Genomic DNA, 17,264 nt, shown 5'->3' on the forward strand with positions numbered 1-17,264 from the left:
ACTGTGGAGGCTCAGTAAGAACTGCCTGGAGCAGAACAGGCAGCGGGACCCATCAGCAGAAGGCAGCTAGAGAGGCCTCTCTGCAAACAAACACATCAGTGTTTGCATTTTATGTGGTTTCCCTCAAATCACGCTGTTGAGAGAGGGATGCTGTGCATTATTCATTGCCTCAGCGCTCTGCGTGTAACTAATCCGCATGCTCCAGCTGCCTGGTAAGAGGGATTAGCTCTTCTCACAGGCAGAACGGAGACCTGCAAGCCAAGAAGTGTCTGAGGCCGTGCAAGGACCTCGTGGCTGAGTCAGGGTTAGGATTTCACAGCATGTGAGCCCCTGTCCCTTCCTCTGCACCCTGAGAAGTGCCCAGGGGAGCTGTCGGTGCCTGCTCTGGTTTCTGCCTGGGTGGGGAGCTCTGGGGGGCCGTGTGAGGACAAGAGGAGCAGTGTGCTGGTTTGGAAAGAGCAAGTGTCAAATGTTTTTGTATGCTGCAGATAATCATGTGAACTCAGAGCCTGCAGAGCAAAACCAAGATGACTGAGCAAGTCCTTCACCGTCTTGAGCTTCCAGCTGCCATTCAGTGTCCAGTGAACTTGGTTCTGAAATCTGTTCCCTGAGGCAGCCAGACCCTTGTTTCACACCACAGCGTTGTATTAATGTGGGCATTGAGGGCAGGTTGTTATCTTGCTGGTGAGTAACAGAGGGAAGAAATCTCAATTCCATTTGAGAGTGACCTTCAGAGCTGGAGGATGGAGGAGACAGACGGAAGTTCAGTAAAATCCCCTGGGAGTCCATGCTCGCTGCTGCTGTGGTACCCTGCAATGAGTGAGGCTGCTGAAGGTGCCTGTGGCTTTTTTCCAAGGGCCAGCTGCTTAGGCCATGGCAGTGTCCTACCTTTTTCTGCATGTTTCTCGCAATGCTTTGGAAGACAGCAATGGTACAGCTCCTTGGTGCACCCTTTAGTCTTTGTAAAGTGTTTCTGTTTTCCCTTTCAGACCAGCATGGTTCTCGACAATGGCACTGGGAACCAAGAGGTGCTCCTTTGCATGTTATATTTGCTCTGGTTCAGCTTTACACAGCAAGAGGCCTCCTGGGATCTCCCAAGCAAGCACTGTGAGCCTGGATACTCCAGATTGCTTCAGATTCTTTCTGTCTTGACTAAAAACCAAGTCCCAAACCAGTGGCAAGTCCCTGTGTGTGTCCCAGACCTCACGGCACCTGTGGTTCCTGGTTTAGCCCCAACATGAAACCTCCGCTAGCAGCAAAGGTAGAGTTTAGAAGACAAAAAGTTTGTTGCAGGTGACATGAATAAAGATCAGCTCTAAAAGCCAAGAGAAACCAGAAGCGTCTTCTGAGTGGCGAGAGCTGCAGAGGAAGTGGTTCATTTCAGGCAGAGGCAAGAAGCAGCAAGTTGCTATGGAGATCCCTCACTGATAGTCCTGTATGTGTTTATCTCTACAATGAGCTACACAGAGGATGGGAATGTGTGCTTCTTCCCCTGGGCTTCAAAAGTCTTTACCACGCTCACAGGTGGCTGACATCCTAGGTTTGCTGTTCTGATGTGGCTGAAGATCTCGAACAGTTGCAGAGCTGGCCAGGAGGCGTGCTGCACCAAATGTGGGCTGTGCCAAATGTGGGCCGTGTGGTGTTACTGAGACCTACGCTTTACGTACTGCTGGGCTGATGGGGCAGATCCAGCATTTGGAGGGATGTTTGTAGGCAGTGGGATGTGATTTCTCTTAGATAATGTTGACCGTGAGGCCACTTTTCTCCCAAGTGGTGGCCCTGTGGGTGCTGTTTGGTTACTGAGCATTGGATAAAAAACTGTGCAAGGGATGCCAGAAGGTTAGAGAGCGACTGCTCTCCTCTGCCTAGTGGGCCCAAGCTAATCTCTGTCCCCTTTTCTGGCCAGATGATGCATATGACTGACTCACGCTGTGTAGGCACTGTCTGCTGTGTAACCTGGTGCTTCAACACCTGGAATGGATTTGTTACGTGTTCGGGGAAAGGTTAGGATTTGAGAAGCACTTCTTGCACATCTGGCTTTGAACCTGCAGCTGAGGAACTGCCCACTGCCAGAAATGTTACTGGGAAAAGGAAGGCAGTGATTGCAGCGCTTTCACACACAGCAGCAGCCCTGAAAACAGGACAGGAGTCTACACAAGGCAGCTCACCTCTGCCCCAGGTCAGGGCTTTACCTCTGCTGTCCCAGCGTTGCTTTCTCTGTTCCTAAAGGTCCTGGTGTGGGGACTCGGCACCTCTCAGGCCAGCTGCCTTCCCCAGGGCTTCTTGTCTTCCTTGGGAAGAAATCAAAGAAAAACATCAATCAGCGCTATCAGTTGGAAAAAACTACGTTTTCAATGTGTTGAGTGAAGGTTGGGACGCTGTGCTAAAGATCTGTACCTCAGCCACAGCAGGTCAGAAACCTGCCGAGGTCCTGCCGCGCACAGAGAGCTGCTGGCCCAGAAGCAGCAGCGCTGGAGCAGGAAGCCTTCATCCTCTTGCTGCTTCTGCAGGGAGCTCTGCTCGCCAGCACCCGGCTCTGCAACAGTGCCACCCAGTGCACCCTGAAATAGGAGCCTCGCGTAGCGCTTTAGGAACTTCAAGACCTAGGAAACACGGGATTAATTTATCTTTCTAGCTTGAAGACATCCCCCCGGACCTGAACACGATGGTGCTGTGTGAGTAGCAACAGCGGCACCTCTCCTTTTGGCTGGGGTTTTGAAACATGAGTTTTCAGCTTCCTGTGCAACCGCAATGCTGAGAAACATCTTCGAAACAAACCCAAACCGATGCCAGCAGGTTTCTCAGCCAGCAGCCTGAGCCCTGGGGATGGGAGAGATGCTACAAATAGCAAGAGAATTTGTAACGGAGCCAGCTCCACCTCCAGGGCCTGGCCCGGAGCCAGATACAGTTAATTCATCCTCAGCAGTGGAAGTGCTTGAAGGGCCACAGCGATGCTACTGATGCAGCCGTATCGTCCTCTCCCCTGGCACTCTTTGAGGGAGGGAGCAGGGCTGTGCGATCCCCTCAAAACAGCGATGTGAAATAATACTTTTGCCTTGTAGCTTATCGGGAGGCACCAAGCGGGTGTGCGTGCAGGTCGCATGCAGCAGGCAGGGTCTCCTCTTGCCATGTCTTGGCAGTGAAGCAGCTCTTCAGAGCCCTTTGGATGTAGGGAGGGTCGTGCGCTGGCTGGAGGAGCTGTGCTGTCAGCACGTCCCCTGCTCCAGGCGCAGGGGCAGCAGGGCTGGGCACAGCGCTTGGCTGAGTCAGCGCTCAGGTGCGGTTGTCACACACATGGTGCAGTGCACATGCAGTAATCCACTTCCCTCACAGAGTCACAGAATCTCAGGAGTTGGAAGGGACCTCGAAAGCTCATCCAGTCCAACCCCTGCCAGAGCAGGATCACCAGACCAGGTCACACAGGAACGCGTCCAGGCAGGTTTTGAATGTCTGCAGAGAAGGAGACTCCACAACCTCTCTGGGCAGCCTGGGCCATGCTCTGGCACCCTCACACTGACGAAGTTTGTCCTCATCTTCAGCTTGAACCTCCTGTGCTCCAGCTTGGGACCATTGCCCCTTGTCCTGGCATTGGACAGCCCAGAGCAGAGCCTGGTTCCTTCCTCCTGACACTCGCCCTTTCCAAATTTAAAAAGCACCTCAGGGTGCTTTAATTTGGTTCCCTGAGAGTGGTTGCCCTCACAGCACCTTTTGCCAACAGAGCAGTATGGGAGTGGGTCTCTGGCCACCTCTTTGCCTGTGGATGTGCAGTATCGCTTTCCTCTGCCCTTAACAGAGAAGCTGTTTGTGTTTTGGCCCCATAGATATGGTCAGGGAGGCATTTTTATGATCATTATCAGGTTATCCTTAATGAAGGAGCTCTCACCACCTGGCAGCTTCGAGCCCCAAGGAATTGACATGGTCAGTCTGAAATTTTCTGGCTTTTTGGAAAAAATCTCTATTTTTGAGAGTGAGGGTTTCTAAGACTCGATGGTAGCACTTTACCATTACCAGCTTTGCAGTTTCACAGCCCTTGCACCATGAAATTGGCCCCAATACCATGAGTTTTACGGGTTTGCTTTGAAGAGCACATGGTGACATTTGGTCTGCCTGCCAGTTCCTCACTTGCCTTCCCCTGTTGGGTGCAAGTGCATCCCCCCAGGCTGGCACAAGGTTGTCCACCCCCGAGCATGGCCCCTTGTATGAAAGCTCTTTCTCGTGCAGCACCTGGCAGATGATGTTGTGAAGAGCAGCGACGTTTCCCAGCCTTTGCCAGCTCCAGCACACAGCAAGAGCAGCTCTGCTCACCTCAAAGTCTAGCAGATCTTCCATCATGGTGCTCGCCAAGACATCAATAAAAGCAGAAACAGCTAAAATGAAAGAAAGAATTTCTGCTTTGACTGTACAGAGGGTATTCACCGGTGTAACCAGGTCTGCTTTAATGGTATAATGGAAAGCCTTCTGCCTAGGACTGAGATCCAGCACTTCTGGTCCTGGTGCTGCCAGGGGGTTGCTAAGTGTCCAGAACAAATTGCTCTGCCCATGCCAAGCTCCCTTACCATCCCAGCCGTCTCTGCACCATACTGCCCATGCTGGAAAGTGTAAAACCAAAAAAATACACATGGCAACGCGATGCAGTGCTGTTTGACTCATCTGGTTGTTGTAACTGATGCCAGAGCAGGTATTATCCCCCTTTCCATGGGCTGAATTACTTATTGTGGCACAATAAAACAATGTGGCGCCTCCAGTCTTCTGCATGAAAGCTGCTACAAGTGGCTTATAAAGTCCTCTGAACTTTCATAGCTTCGGAGAGGAAGGTGCCAGGGTTGAGAGCAGACATTAACAATGTTATGCTGCTTTTAAATGGGCACCCAGGTTAACCATCACCCCACAGGCACCTTGCCCAGGGACCTTGAACTCAGCTTGGGGGAGAGCTCTACATCGTCTTTTACTGTGTAACTCCAGGGCCTCGCTGCCAGGGCGATCGTGCTCCCGGGGGTGCTGGTGGCACCCGTCACCTTGCGGGGTCAAGTGCTGAGGAGAAGTTGTTTTCCTGGTGGGACTTTAACCAGGGTTACAATGACAGTCAGTCAGGAGGCTGCCAGCACCCTGCATCCTCACGGCTCCTTCCTGCTTTCTGCCTGCTCAGGGGCGTTGAAGCATTTGGAGCGCAGCGAAGCACCTTCCCTTGCCACCGCTAATGAGATGCAATTGTTGCTCCAAGGAAGCGTGACTAAGGAGGCAGCGGTGGAGAGCGAATGAGCCCTGATAAGGCCCCACGGCTCCAACACCTACTGCAGGGAAGGAGTGGCAGTCCCTGCGTCCCACTGGAGACATCCAGTGGGTGTCTGCAGTATGGCTCGTTTTATAGAAAGCAGTGCATGAATGCTTGTGCTTGTGCAGGCACTTACCCCAGCAGCCCTGCAGAGAAAAAGATGGGGATCGAGTGCTCCCACACAGCCAAGGTGCTGCAGAAGATCTGCCTGAGCACTCAGGAAAGGCTTTGAGGTGGCACTGGCCACCTTCAAAGAGGACGAGAGTGTGGTGGCTTGGCTCTGTGGCATGAGGTGGCTTAGACAAGGTGCAGGACAGAGTCAGCTGGTAACTGCAGTGATCTCTCTGTCCCAGCCAGTGACTCCAGCGCTGAGTTTTCATGACATGGCACTTGGCACAGCCAGGTCTGGCTCTGGGTTCAGGCAGCTCTTTCCTGTGCACAGTACTTACAGACTCAAAAACAGTCCCAGGTTGCTCCATTGCTCCCAAGGAAGCTCCTACAGCCCTGTGTGTCTGTCCTGGTGTGGGAAGCTTTTCACAGAATCACAGAATGGTTTGGGTTGGAAGGGACCTTAAAGCTCATCCAGTCCAACCCCTGCCATGGGCAGGGACACCTCCACCAGCCCAGGCTGCTCAAAGCCCCATCCAACCTGGCCTTGAACACCTCCAGGGAGGGGGAATCCACAGCGTCCCTGGGCAACCTGGGCCAGGGCCTCGCCACCCTCACAGTAAAGAATTTCTTCCTAATATCCAGTCTAAATCTCCCCTCTTCCAGTTTAAAACCATTCTCCCTTGTTCTGTCTCTACCTGCCCTTGTAGAAAGTCCCTCCCCAGCTTTCCTGTAGGACCCTTTCAGGAACTGGAAGGATGCTTTAAGGTCTCCCCGCAGCCTGTATTTGTGTTTGGGTCTGCTCCTACCTGGGTGCAGGACCTTGCACTTGGTCTTGTTGGACTTCATGAGGTTGAACGTCATGAGGTTTTGCTCTATTCTGGGGGTAACAACCATTTTGTGAGAACAATTACAGCTGGGAATGTAAGGTACATCATCTGTTTTGAGCGTTAATTGGATGAAGCACCTCTTGTCTCAGCCCAGGTCTGGTCGTACTGAAACACGTGCCTGGCTGGTGTCCCTGGGGTGCGGCGCAGATAAAAGCATTTTTTATGCTCTCTAAACTAATCATTCCTAAAATTTCCTAACTAGTTTGAATGAAACTCACTGTGAATGGTATCTCTGTGCTGTTTCAGACTGCAACTATGTATTGAAACACAAGTCAGAGCATTGACCACTGAATTTATGTTATTTATTTTCTGGATAATGTAAACTCCAGTCCAGCAAACACTTAGGCCTGTGTTTCAACGCAAGGGATGCGTGCTTGGGCTCGGCGGCCTCAGTGCAGCTATTCACGGGCAAAGCCAAACACATATGCCAGGGTCTTTGTGCTGTGCAGCCTGTGCAGAGGGATGTGACTCCTCTTTCAGGAAAGGGATTCTTAAAATTCTCCTCTGATGTGTGGTGTGAGATCGGAGGCTCAGAGATGGTGTTTGGAAACACTGTGCTGGCCATTGGAGAAGTCCATCAGGGCCAAAGGGCCGTCCTCAGATCCAGATCTTCTTGGTGCATATATAAAACATATAGAAAACAGCCCCACAGTGTCGAAACAGGAGATATCTCAGGGTCCAAGGCAACCCCAAAACTCCATGGGTGATTCCTGCGCTCCTGGTAGCTGATGTGAGTTGCTGACTTGAAGCTGGCCCTGAATTGCTCCCGCAGCAGGAGACCCCATGTCCCTGCTGAAGGAATCCCTGCTCGGCTGGTGGGGCGGCACAATCTGCAGGAGATTTCTTAATTGCATTTCTTAATTAAATAGAGTCTGTTCTCTCACTCTATGAGCAGAGCTGCGGTTGCCCACACGTTATAAATCTATGTTGCAAGTAAGCTGGAGGTTGTATATAGGTCATAGAAAATATAATTGTGTAACTTCATTAACGCATTCCTGAGCTGAAACATGATTTAGCTGCAGAGAATGGGGCTGTGGGCTTTAAATAACCTTCCTGGGGCATCTCTTGGCCAGTTCTGGCAATGCCGTGAGCAGATCACTGTGCCTTCTCCAGGGGAACAGAGAGTCCCTTTGCAGAAGGCACTCTCTAAGTATGTCTAATGATATTTTTTAAAGCTTTAGAAGTATGTTTCAGTATGCTGGGGACCACTTAAAGAGTCCAGAAAAAAAAACCATTCTAAATCCATGGGAGCATTTGGGAGCTGTCCTCTGAGAAGCAGGATGCAGAGCACGGCAGCAAGCACCGGGGCTCAGCTCTGCAGGGTGCAGACGCCTGCCCTGCCCAGTACCTCGCGTATGCTGTGATAACCCGGCAGCAAAATGCAACAACAACGGAATTTTTACCTTATTTAGCAGCATAAGACTGACCTTGGCATGTCTGAGATACTGAAAAGCCAGGATTAAGTGCACTGCTTGAACGCTGGGTTTTTATGGTGAGCACATCCACAGGAGTGAGATGCCAGCGGGCCAAAGCTTTATCACTGGTCCAGCTCCAGCTCTGCAATGTAGGTCTGTCTGCAGAGACTTGTCCTGCTGTCTCTTTTGTACCTCTTTGTCCTTGTTTTTCTTTGCCCTGTTTGTTTGTTCGTTTCAGAAAAGTAGGGATCCCTCTGGTTCCTCTCTGCAGGGACTTGGACCGCAGCAGCAGCAGTGCCAAGAAGGTCAGGGAGTCCTCCTCAGAGCCCAGCCAGAACCACTGCTGGTCCTGCACGACCCTTAAATAATAATATCTTTTTTAGTTTTCCAGCTACTTAAATCTCTCTCTGGTTTCTTGTATTTTGAATGCATAATTGGATAATTTTCAGGGTGGAGAGCTACTCACTAATTGCCTATACAGGAATCACACCACCTTTTGTGCACTTGCCTTGGACTGAGTTCCCATATCCCAGAGGCCAGTTCACACTTCCAGATCCTGTTTAGTCCCTTTGGTGTCACAACTGTAATTAGAAATTTTACACCATTTTGCATGAACAGATTTCAAAGCACTTTCTTGCCGCTCCTAGAAACAGAGGAAAATTCCCACCTGCCTTCCCTCGCTCTGTCTTGTCTCCCACAAGTTCATTTTTGTGTCTACAGACATGTGACAACTTGTCTGGCCAGCCCAAAGTCCCATTTCCTTCAGGGGAGAGAGAAACACAGCAAAAATGAACTTGCAGGAGGAAAGACGGGGAAAGGAGGGAAGGCACCTCGTGCGGCTGGAAGAGCCGTCTCTGCAAACGGCCTCTCCGTGGTGGGAGTCTCAGGATCCTAGGATATCCTGGATCCCAGGATATGGTGCTTTGACACTGCAGGTCCTGCAGAGAGGGTCCAGCACTGGGACTGCAAAGGCAGCAGGCCTGAAGGAGGATCTGTTCATAAAAATGGTGCAAAATGGCCAGGACCGTGGCAGCTCTCCAGCATTTGGGTTGCTCAGACACCAACTGGAGATGAAAGCTTCCTGATGGGGACAGGCAGGGAGTCCTGGGCTGCTGACTCCCAGGGCTGGAGCTGGTGGTGTGCCCGGAGCTCCTGGTCCCTGCAGTTCCTCTGCTGGAGGACTTTCCCACTGGTGAGTGCTCAAGCAGTTTCTAGGCTGTCCTAAGCAATGTCAAGGCCTGGAGCAGATCTCATCACAGAGTTGAGGTGATGGTGTCACTCCAGCTGCTCTCCCATCCCATGGCAAATGCTGAAATCCCAGCTGAGGGACATAGCACAGTGAGACAGCGTTTCCCTGGGGTGCCAGAAGCTGATTTCAGGGTGACCTGCTGTTCATGATGGGACAATCTCACTTCTGCACTAAGCCAGGTTACCTTCAGGGCTGATGTGACACTCCAACCCCTGCAGCACTTTACCCTCCCTGTGCTGCACCCCATACACCCGCCTTGCCACTGCCTCATCACCCAGAAATGCGGGGGAGGCTTCATTCTTGCACGAAACATTCAAAGCGTGTCTGGTGCATCCCCTGCTTTGCCCTGGTTTCCCCCTCAGCTCTCCTCCTTCCTGTCCTCCCACCCCTGCTCCAGCTTCCTGCCCTTTGATGTGCCGCCCCTCCTCTGCTCCAGGGTGCAAACTGCTTGCCAGGTGGAGATGACTTCTCCCCACCCCACAATTAGGTGCAATTATAAGGTTATGCTTTTCCCTGAACCCTCGCTCTGGTGTGCACTGAAGGTGCAGAGGCCTGGTCCAGGCTAACGACAGGCAAGGACACGGAGCAGGGCCCTGCGGGCGAGTGGTGCCGGTGGGTACTGGAAGTGGATGACAGGAGGGTCCTGGTGGTGCTGGGGCTGGGGTAGCCAGGAAACATGGCCTGGCCTGGTGGGCCCTGCAGGAGCCCGACCAAGCCTGCTCCGTTCTAACACAGGAGCAGCAGATACCTGAATGCTTCCTGCTGTGGTCAGACAGAGCTCAGAAATGTGCCCCTGGGGTGGGTGCAGCCAGCGTTTGGTGGAGACAGGTCCCAGCATCCAGCAGTAAGCTGGGCTGTCAGCTCTCATCATCTGTGCTTCAAGGAGTGCGGTGCCTCGACATCCATGGGATCCCTCTTGGCTGGTTGGGCTTCTTAACGTGCTGCCTTTGGCTGGAGGTGGGAACCCCTGTCTCCAAGACATAGGTTTGCTTCCACTGCTGTTGGTGCTGGCTGTGAGGGAGCTGATGGCTAAAGCAAAGCCCACCCCACATCATCCCCACTCTCACTGGGGTTCATGTCCCAGGTGAACGCATATTCCTGCAGCAAGTTTCATGGAGCGTGACTGGGTGAACGCCTCGCTGCTCCGGTGTGACCTTGGCCACAGGGTGCTGGGAGCCAAAACTGCAGTGCCTGGCCACCCGGGCATAGCAGTGGCAGGGCCAGCACAGCAGGGCAGCCCTTGGTGCTGGGCAGTGTCTGGAGGTCAGAGTGAGCATGAGCCCCTCCTGCCACAGTGGGATGAAAAGCTCCATCAGAACTGCTCCATACAAGGGCAAAATGCTGCCTCCACAGCCAGGAAGTCCTTGCTCCGTCCCGCAGGAAAGCGCTCCATGTGCCGGTGTGGATACACACACCAACACACCTCCACATGCTTGTCCTCACACATGCATGGCAAATGCTGTGCTGTGGCCACCTGCAGTGCTTTCCTCCCTGGCTGCTCTGCAGGATGCAGGCAGCCAAGCTCAGGAGAAAAACTGAGCCCACTGATCTGCTGCCCGTGGGGCATCCCACCTCCACTGGGCAACCTGTACTGTGCAGGTCAGGGCATCTGCCCAGGGTTTTTCTGATTTCTAAGCTGTTTGTATCACAAGAGGTACAGATAAACGTGGGGCTTGCAGAGGGTCTGCAGGACACCTCAGACTGACATAGGCAGCCAGAGCAACCCCATCAGGGACATGCACGTGGTGGCTGCCAAACCACTGAGGGCTATGGGTGCAGGTGGGGAGGGTCCCTGCATGTCCCCCCTGTCCCATGCCAAGCACTGGCAGCAGAGTTGTGGAGCAGGGGCTCCCCTCGAGCTCTTCACCCTCACCAGCAGTGCAAGGTCTGCACTGGATCAGCCATGCTCATCTGTGATGGCCATCGAGGTCCTGGGAGCACCTTGGCTGTGGCCGTGTTTTGGGGCACACCTTGGCAGCACAGCCCTAGTAAGGGACAGGACTGAGGGGTGTGTGACTCTTGGGCAGCCAGGGGCTCAAGAGCATGTGTGTGCATGTGTGAGTAAGGCAGCGTGTAAAAACAGACCTTGAGAGAAAGTCTTAACAGAGATTAGATTAAAAGAAAATGTAATTAAACACAGAGAGCATCCTGTCTGTTACTCAACTCTCCTTGCATAACTCTCAGGACTCACTGCCTTCACAGATGGCTGCTCTGCTGTCAAAGCCATTTGCTGGGCACCTGTTGGAAAAACTGCCAGGTCAGCGCAGAGCTAATTGCACAGGCATCTCCCCTTGTAGAGAGATTCAGGAGTCTCGAAGAAAAATTGCAGCTCCCTCTGTCCTTCTGCAAGTGACTGTGATGGGACAAGGACATTGTGGTGCCCAGAGAGTCTCTGGGACCCGGGTATCCCCTGGCAGAGGAGGCTGCACATCCTCACTGGGAGCACAGCGGTGGCTGTTGCAGGGCCAGAGGGAGCAGGGCAGGAGCCACCGCTGTCCCCAGCCCCTCCCAAAGGCTGTGGCACTTCCCCATTTCCCCTGCCATTTGCACCCAGGTCCAGGGCCCTTATGGGCAGTTGAATGGCAGAGAGCTCTGCAGCTGAGTGGTACCCAGACACGTGGGGTGCCTTTGTTTGCCTGGGTAAGCAGCCAAGTTGCAGCCCATCTCCAGCTTCGTACCAGCTGCAGATCCAAGGCAGCTGACCGGCCTGCCAAAAACATGTCGAGGACCAGGGAGTGGCTTGTGCTAGTGCTGAATAATGATGATCCCAGCACGCTTATAAAAGGACGAGGCAGAGAGCTCACCACAGAGCTGTTCCTTGCAGCCCTGGTCCTCCGCAGAGCATCACTCAGCCTCGTCAGCCAAGGTATGTTTCTGAATTAAGAGATTCAATATGGGAACTGTGTTGGTGTCCGCAGTGGGGTCCATGCCCTGCGGCTGGAGACGGGCTGGGCTTTGTTTTAAACTTGGGGAAATGCTCCCTCTGCTCTTGCAGAGGAGTTTCTGGCCAGGGAAGCAGAGCAGCCCCATGCTGCAGGGTCTGTAGGTGCCAACCTGCCCCAAGTAGAGCCCAAAGGAGGTGGGCAGCATCCTGGCTGCAAGGGCTGCTCGTGGGTGAGCAGCACAGCTCCTGTCCCTGCTTTGCCGCTGGTGACCGTGTAGCAGAGCGGGTGCCACACCGTGCCCATGGGGTGCAGGGCTGTAAGGACCTGCTGCAGGAAAACGTGTCCTCTCCCTCCTTGCAGCATGCCTTTGGGGGTCAGTTTGTGTTTTATTTGGTGCTGATTTGAGTCTTGACCAACTTCCCCACCCTGCAGTGCTGTGTACACCCCGGCACATGAACACAGATGCTGTTACCCCCCCAAAGGCAGCTGCGCTGTCCCTCCCACCACCTCATGGTGCCAGGCAGCCCCAGCACAGGTGGGGATGTCCCACGCACCATGTAGGGTCCTGCTGTGGTGTACATGCTCCCTTCCATGTCCGAGAGCCCTGGCTCCGGAGCAAGTTTCTTCTACTTCAGCATTTAATATCACATCTTGCCTCAGCTCTGCACAATGTGTGTCCTCGGGCATTAGTCACCCCTGCACCTCGCTGGCTGTCAGGTGTGGGTGATGGGTGCAAGTGCTCCCACCAGGCACTGCCTGAGCACTGATGGGGCTTGATGCCATTTGGGGCTGGGGGCTTACTTGGCATGATGCCTTAGTGCTCTTCTCATGATCCTTTTCTCCTCACTGTGCCCCCGAGGTGCCCTGCTGCAGACGTCCTGTTTCTCCTGTTGTATTTCACACAAATTTCTGCCTTGGGGAGGCTCCAGCTCAGCTCTTTTCTTCCTCCCCAGGTCCACTTCCCGCCTGCATCCCAGCGCAGCCATGCTGGGCACGGCAGCACGGTTCTCGGTCCTGCTCAGCCTCCTCAGCGTTGGGAAAGGCCAGATGTTTCACATGGGACCGTGCCCAGACCCAGCAGTCCAAGAAGACTTCGATATCAACAAGGTAGTGAGTCAGGCTAAGGGGGCATGGGAGCAAGGGCAAACTGCCCAGGGAAGGGCAGGGGGCTGGTGGGTCTGATCTTGACACCCTGTGCCAGATCTACCAGCGTGGGTCCACAGCCCTGTTAACTCCTCACAGCCCCCTGCACCACCGAGGTGGATGCAGTGGAATGAACCGAACAGGCAAAGCCATGCCAGCAAAAGAGCTGGGCTGCGCCGCCTCAGCCCTCCTGTGCTAAAAGCTCCTCTCTGGACTTCCTTTTATCAGTATCTGGGAAAATGGTACGAGATAGAGAAGCTGCCCTCGAGTTTCGAGAAAGGAAGCTGCATCCAGGCAAACTACTCGCTGAAGGAGAATGGGAAGTTCAAGGTGATCAACAAGGAGATGCTGTAAGTGTTTGCGTCCTCACTACCATGGCACTCGTGTGGCACTCTTGTCACCTCTCCTGCTGCTCTGGGTGGTCATTTCTCTTCCAGATTGCCTGTTTCTGGGTCTGGGGGTGCTTGGAGAGGCACCCTATGGTTGCAGTAGCTCTACTGGGATAATGGGCTTTGCTGCAGTTATGGCAGAGATGTGGGTCTCCAGTTTCTTCCCTGGGGCTCACCAGGTCTCTGTCTCATTGCCCAAGGTGAGTAGTGAGAAAATAGATCAAACGCAGATGGTGACTGCAGTGTGAAATAGTCTGGGTGTCTCCCTGGCTGGTTTGTGATCCCCTGTGATGGCTGAGAAGTTGGATGTCCCAGGTCCTGTCCTGGGAGGGTTATGGGGCTGGTTACGGGACAGCAACCATCACCTTGTGCCCCTGCATACTGAGAGGTGCCTGTGGCCGTGCTCCTCTCTGCTCTGGAGTAAAGGGACCCAATGAAAGGGGCAGGGAAGGTGAAGCACATGGGTCATTTTTACTTAAGCAAATACTCGTCACCGTTTTTCTGGAGCATTTACCTTGCACTGGTAGTAACTGCTGTGTAAGGGGATTTGCAGTCGTTGCCAGTTCAAATCAGTGAGCAAACTGAATGCACTAATTGTTCCCTTTATTATACTCGATATTCTGCAATTATCCCGAGCCCTCCTGGCTTTTTGCAAGGCCCAGTGCAGATATTGATTCATCTGTTTCTATCACCAGCCCCAGCTCTCGTGGGCTGCTGCTGTCAGCGGCTGAATGAATGGGAGGGAGTCAGCGGTGAACGCAGCGCTGTCCCCTGCGCTCCCTGGCATGCTGTGGGGACTTTGTTCTCGGTCACAATAACAACAAGGCAGCAACACATCCCCCGTGTCCGGCAGAGCAGCGCCCATGCTGCTCGCTGACCGCACAGCCCTGTCCCTGCAGCTCCACTGGGAGGGCAGCGCCCGGCAAACAGCTGGGCCATTCCTCTGTGCCTGCATTCATCTCTGGGAGATCAATCTGAGCGTCGCTGTCACCGCTGCAGCAGCTCAGGACCCTGAAATGTCAGGAATATTTTGAGTCAGGTGTGCACTGCTCATGGCTCAGCATCAGCCCCTTGACCTCTGCTGTTGGCAGCATTAGCTCCTGCCTCCTTGGGCGTTCCTGTTTCACAGGGAAGTGTGAAACTTTCCTGTCCCACAGGCAGCGTCCAGGTCTTGAGGCATCCAGGGGAAAATACAAATATAAGAAGGGCAGCCCGAGTCGTAGGGCTTGCTGCCAGCAGGGCAGCGCTCCGAACCAGCAGTGAAACAAACCCTGTCTCACCAAGCAGGGACAGGTAGTTTATGTGCAGAGGAATGTGCCGTGACCTGGAAAAAAATGCAGGTGATTAAACAGACATGAACACATGCCTCCCATGGCTGGCAGGCATCGAGCTGCTCCTGGCACATCCAAGATCAGTGCTGGGATCGTCCTGTCCCATGCAGAGGGGTCTTCCTCTCTCTTTTTGCTGTCACTGTCCCCCTGGCACTGAAGTACAACCCGCTGGCAGGGGCACCTGGGGTGTGCTGGGGCAGCTTAACCTGGGACAGCGTTTGCCCACTGCACCTGACCCAGGACCTGGTGTGCCCGGGCACTGTTGAACCTGTCCCCAGGTGTGAGCCTCCGGTGATGCTGTGGTTACCTGGTGCATGTTCCAGCCACCCCTTGGCAGGTGAATGCATCAGGAGGGATGATTTAGCAGAAGCAAAAAATTAAGTGATTTCAATCTCAACTGATTTTATTTCTCGCCTTGTTGTTCTCCTCTTAGATCCAATGGCAAAGTCAACGAAGTCGAAGGAGAAATCATGCACATCGATGTAAAGGAGCCAGCCAAGCTGGGCGTCCGCTTTAACTGGTGTAAGTGTGTGGCTGGGGGGCTCGCAGCCCCCGCTAGCCCCAGCAGTGCTGTGGTGCAGGCACGGTGGGAGGGCAGCGCCTACACTAAATTAAATCCAAAACCAACTAAGCAAGAGGTGAACCTGCCCTGGTAACTTCAGCACAGCACGATGGGGCAGTGGTGTAGGGTTAGGACAGATGTTGTGACCAGCAGGCAGTGTTTTGGTGATATTTATCCATCAGTTACAGCAACAGCCCCGCAGTGGTAGAGCATTCTTCACCAGCTGATCTCAAAGCAAGAGAGCTCAGCAGCGCTACCATCCGTTCTTCCCTCCAGGTCGCTTCACAGATGGGACAGGGAGGGTGGGAGGTGGGGAGGCAGCCCCACAGCCGCTGCAGGAGCCAGGAATAGGCTTGTTTTTCTGAACCCAGCTATTAGCCCACCCTGCCTGTGCACACAAGTGCCTTTTAATAACCGTTAATAATTTGTTTTTCTTTGCTTTTTCTTCCCTTGTCAACATAATGCACCACAGGGGCCAGCTGAGGTGCAGAGCATTTGATCCCTGTTGCACAGCACTGTCCTCTGCCTCAGCAACGCTGTCGAAAGTGAGAAGTCCCCCCTTGGCTCCTTTATTATTCTGCTCCCTCACACCTTTTCCTTGGCTGTTCCATAGCACTCACCCAGATGGGTTATTTGGAGAAATGGGTGGAGCAGGGGTACTTGCAGAGGACAATTATTGTTCATGAGCACAGCCAGACTTAGCTACGTGCTGCTCGGGTACCACTCACAGCCATTGCACCCACAGCCTGTGCAACCCCAATCCTCCTCACCAGATGCAAGCCCCAGAGAGCAGCGCCTGACATTCCTGAGTGCATCAGGAATAAATCCCAGGGCTCTCACACTCACCTCTGCTTTCTGCCTGATGGTTTGGAGCTGGAGTGGCTGTCCCTCATCAGAGCAGATGCTTCAGGCGTAGCAGCCTGATGGAGATCAGAATTTTGCCCAGGTGGCTGGCACCGGTGCGATGGGCTGAGTGATACCAGCTCCCACTGCCTGGTCTCCGGTTGGCTGCGTGGGGCAGTGGGTGGTGGGGAGGGAGTGGTGGTTTGTGCTCCTCAGATCACTGCTCTCAGCTACCTGCCCTACAGATCCTTCCCACCAGCAAGCACCCTCACACGGGTATGAGCTGGGTTGGTTTTCGGTGGCCCAGCTGAACTGTGTAAGTGCTAGTGTTAACTTTTCACCAAGACCTTCCTAGTCAGGGCTTTGTGAGGAACAAAGAACAAGGATCCTGATAGGAAGAAGGAGTTCTGATAGGCTTTTCTAAATTATAGCTCCCTGTCTTGACCACAGTTACGCAGCTCGAGAGCAGCAAAAGTGAGAACAGCACCACAAGCTGTGGCTCCAGTGCTGCAGAGCAGTCCAGAATTGGTTCCCCATCACATTCATGGTGCCCTTCTTTCTCCTAGTCATGCCTTCTGCCCCTTACTGGGTCATCTCCACCGACTATGAAAACTACTCACTGGTTTACTCCTGCACTAACATCCTCTGGCTTTTCCACATCGACTATGCCTGGATTCTATCAAGAGCTCCCGAGATGCACCCAGAAACCGTGGAGCACCTGAAGAGCGTTCTCCAGTCCTACAAGATCGACACTGAGAAAATGATCCCCACGGATCAACTTAACTGCCCTCCTGAGATGTAACTCCTGGAACGCAGTGACACAGCACCAGACCAGCAAAGAACTTTATTGCTTTCTTTATTACCCATTAGATTTTCTCAGTGTAACAGAGAAATGTAATAATCCCTTTGCTAATGGTAGTTTGCCAGCCCTGAGTTACTCCTTGCTGTCACTCCCTCTGTTGCTTTCCACTTTTTTTTTCGTCTCTGACTTTTGCAGAGTAACTGACTGATTCAAAGCTCATGGGTAAAGAAGAGAAACCCTGAAGTGCAGACGTGAAGCTTTGCTGTTGTTGAGTCCTCCAGTATGTGGATAAAAGAGGGTATGAGACGTGATGTGAAAATATTAGTCCCAGGGGAAAACCTTTTGTCATGAGCCCTCAGGTTTGTTTCCCATTTT

At 53.2% G+C, this 17,264-nt stretch overlaps 1 protein-coding gene across 1 annotated transcript; it reads left to right on the plus strand.

Moving 5' to 3' along the window:
* The first annotated feature begins 11,731 nt into the window (after positions 1 to 11,731).
* On the plus strand, positions 11,732 to 17,053 carry APOD (apolipoprotein D). Its single transcript, XM_010184824.1, has 5 exons — positions 11,732 to 11,800; positions 12,773 to 12,926; positions 13,191 to 13,312; positions 15,116 to 15,204; positions 16,654 to 17,053. The coding sequence occupies exons 2-5, from the start codon at positions 12,804 to 12,806 to the stop codon at positions 16,887 to 16,889; spliced, it is 570 nt and encodes a 189-aa protein (XP_010183126.1). The 5' UTR covers positions 11,732 to 11,800; positions 12,773 to 12,803; the 3' UTR covers positions 16,890 to 17,053.
* The last annotated feature ends 211 nt before the right edge of the window (positions 17,054 to 17,264 follow it).

The sequence above is a fragment of the Mesitornis unicolor genome, unplaced genomic scaffold (assembly GCF_000695765.1).
Source record: "Mesitornis unicolor isolate BGI_N332 unplaced genomic scaffold, ASM69576v1 scaffold33145, whole genome shotgun sequence".
NCBI classification, from domain to species: domain Eukaryota; kingdom Metazoa; phylum Chordata; class Aves; order Mesitornithiformes; family Mesitornithidae; genus Mesitornis; species Mesitornis unicolor.

What these genes read in the sequence shown, in the direction of transcription:
- APOD (XM_010184824.1), top strand. Translation starts at nt 12,804, where the DNA reads ATGCTGGGCACGGCAGCACGGTTCTCGGTCCTGCTCAGCCTCCTCAGC. An exon ending in AAGACTTCGATATCAACAAG is followed by an intron (nt 12,927 to 13,190) that starts GTAGTGAGTCAG and finishes TCCTTTTATCAG; the next exon opens with TATCTGGGAAAATGGTACGA. An exon ending in GGGCGTCCGCTTTAACTGGT is followed by an intron (nt 15,205 to 16,653) that starts GTAAGTGTGTGG and finishes TCTTTCTCCTAG; the next exon opens with TCATGCCTTCTGCCCCTTAC.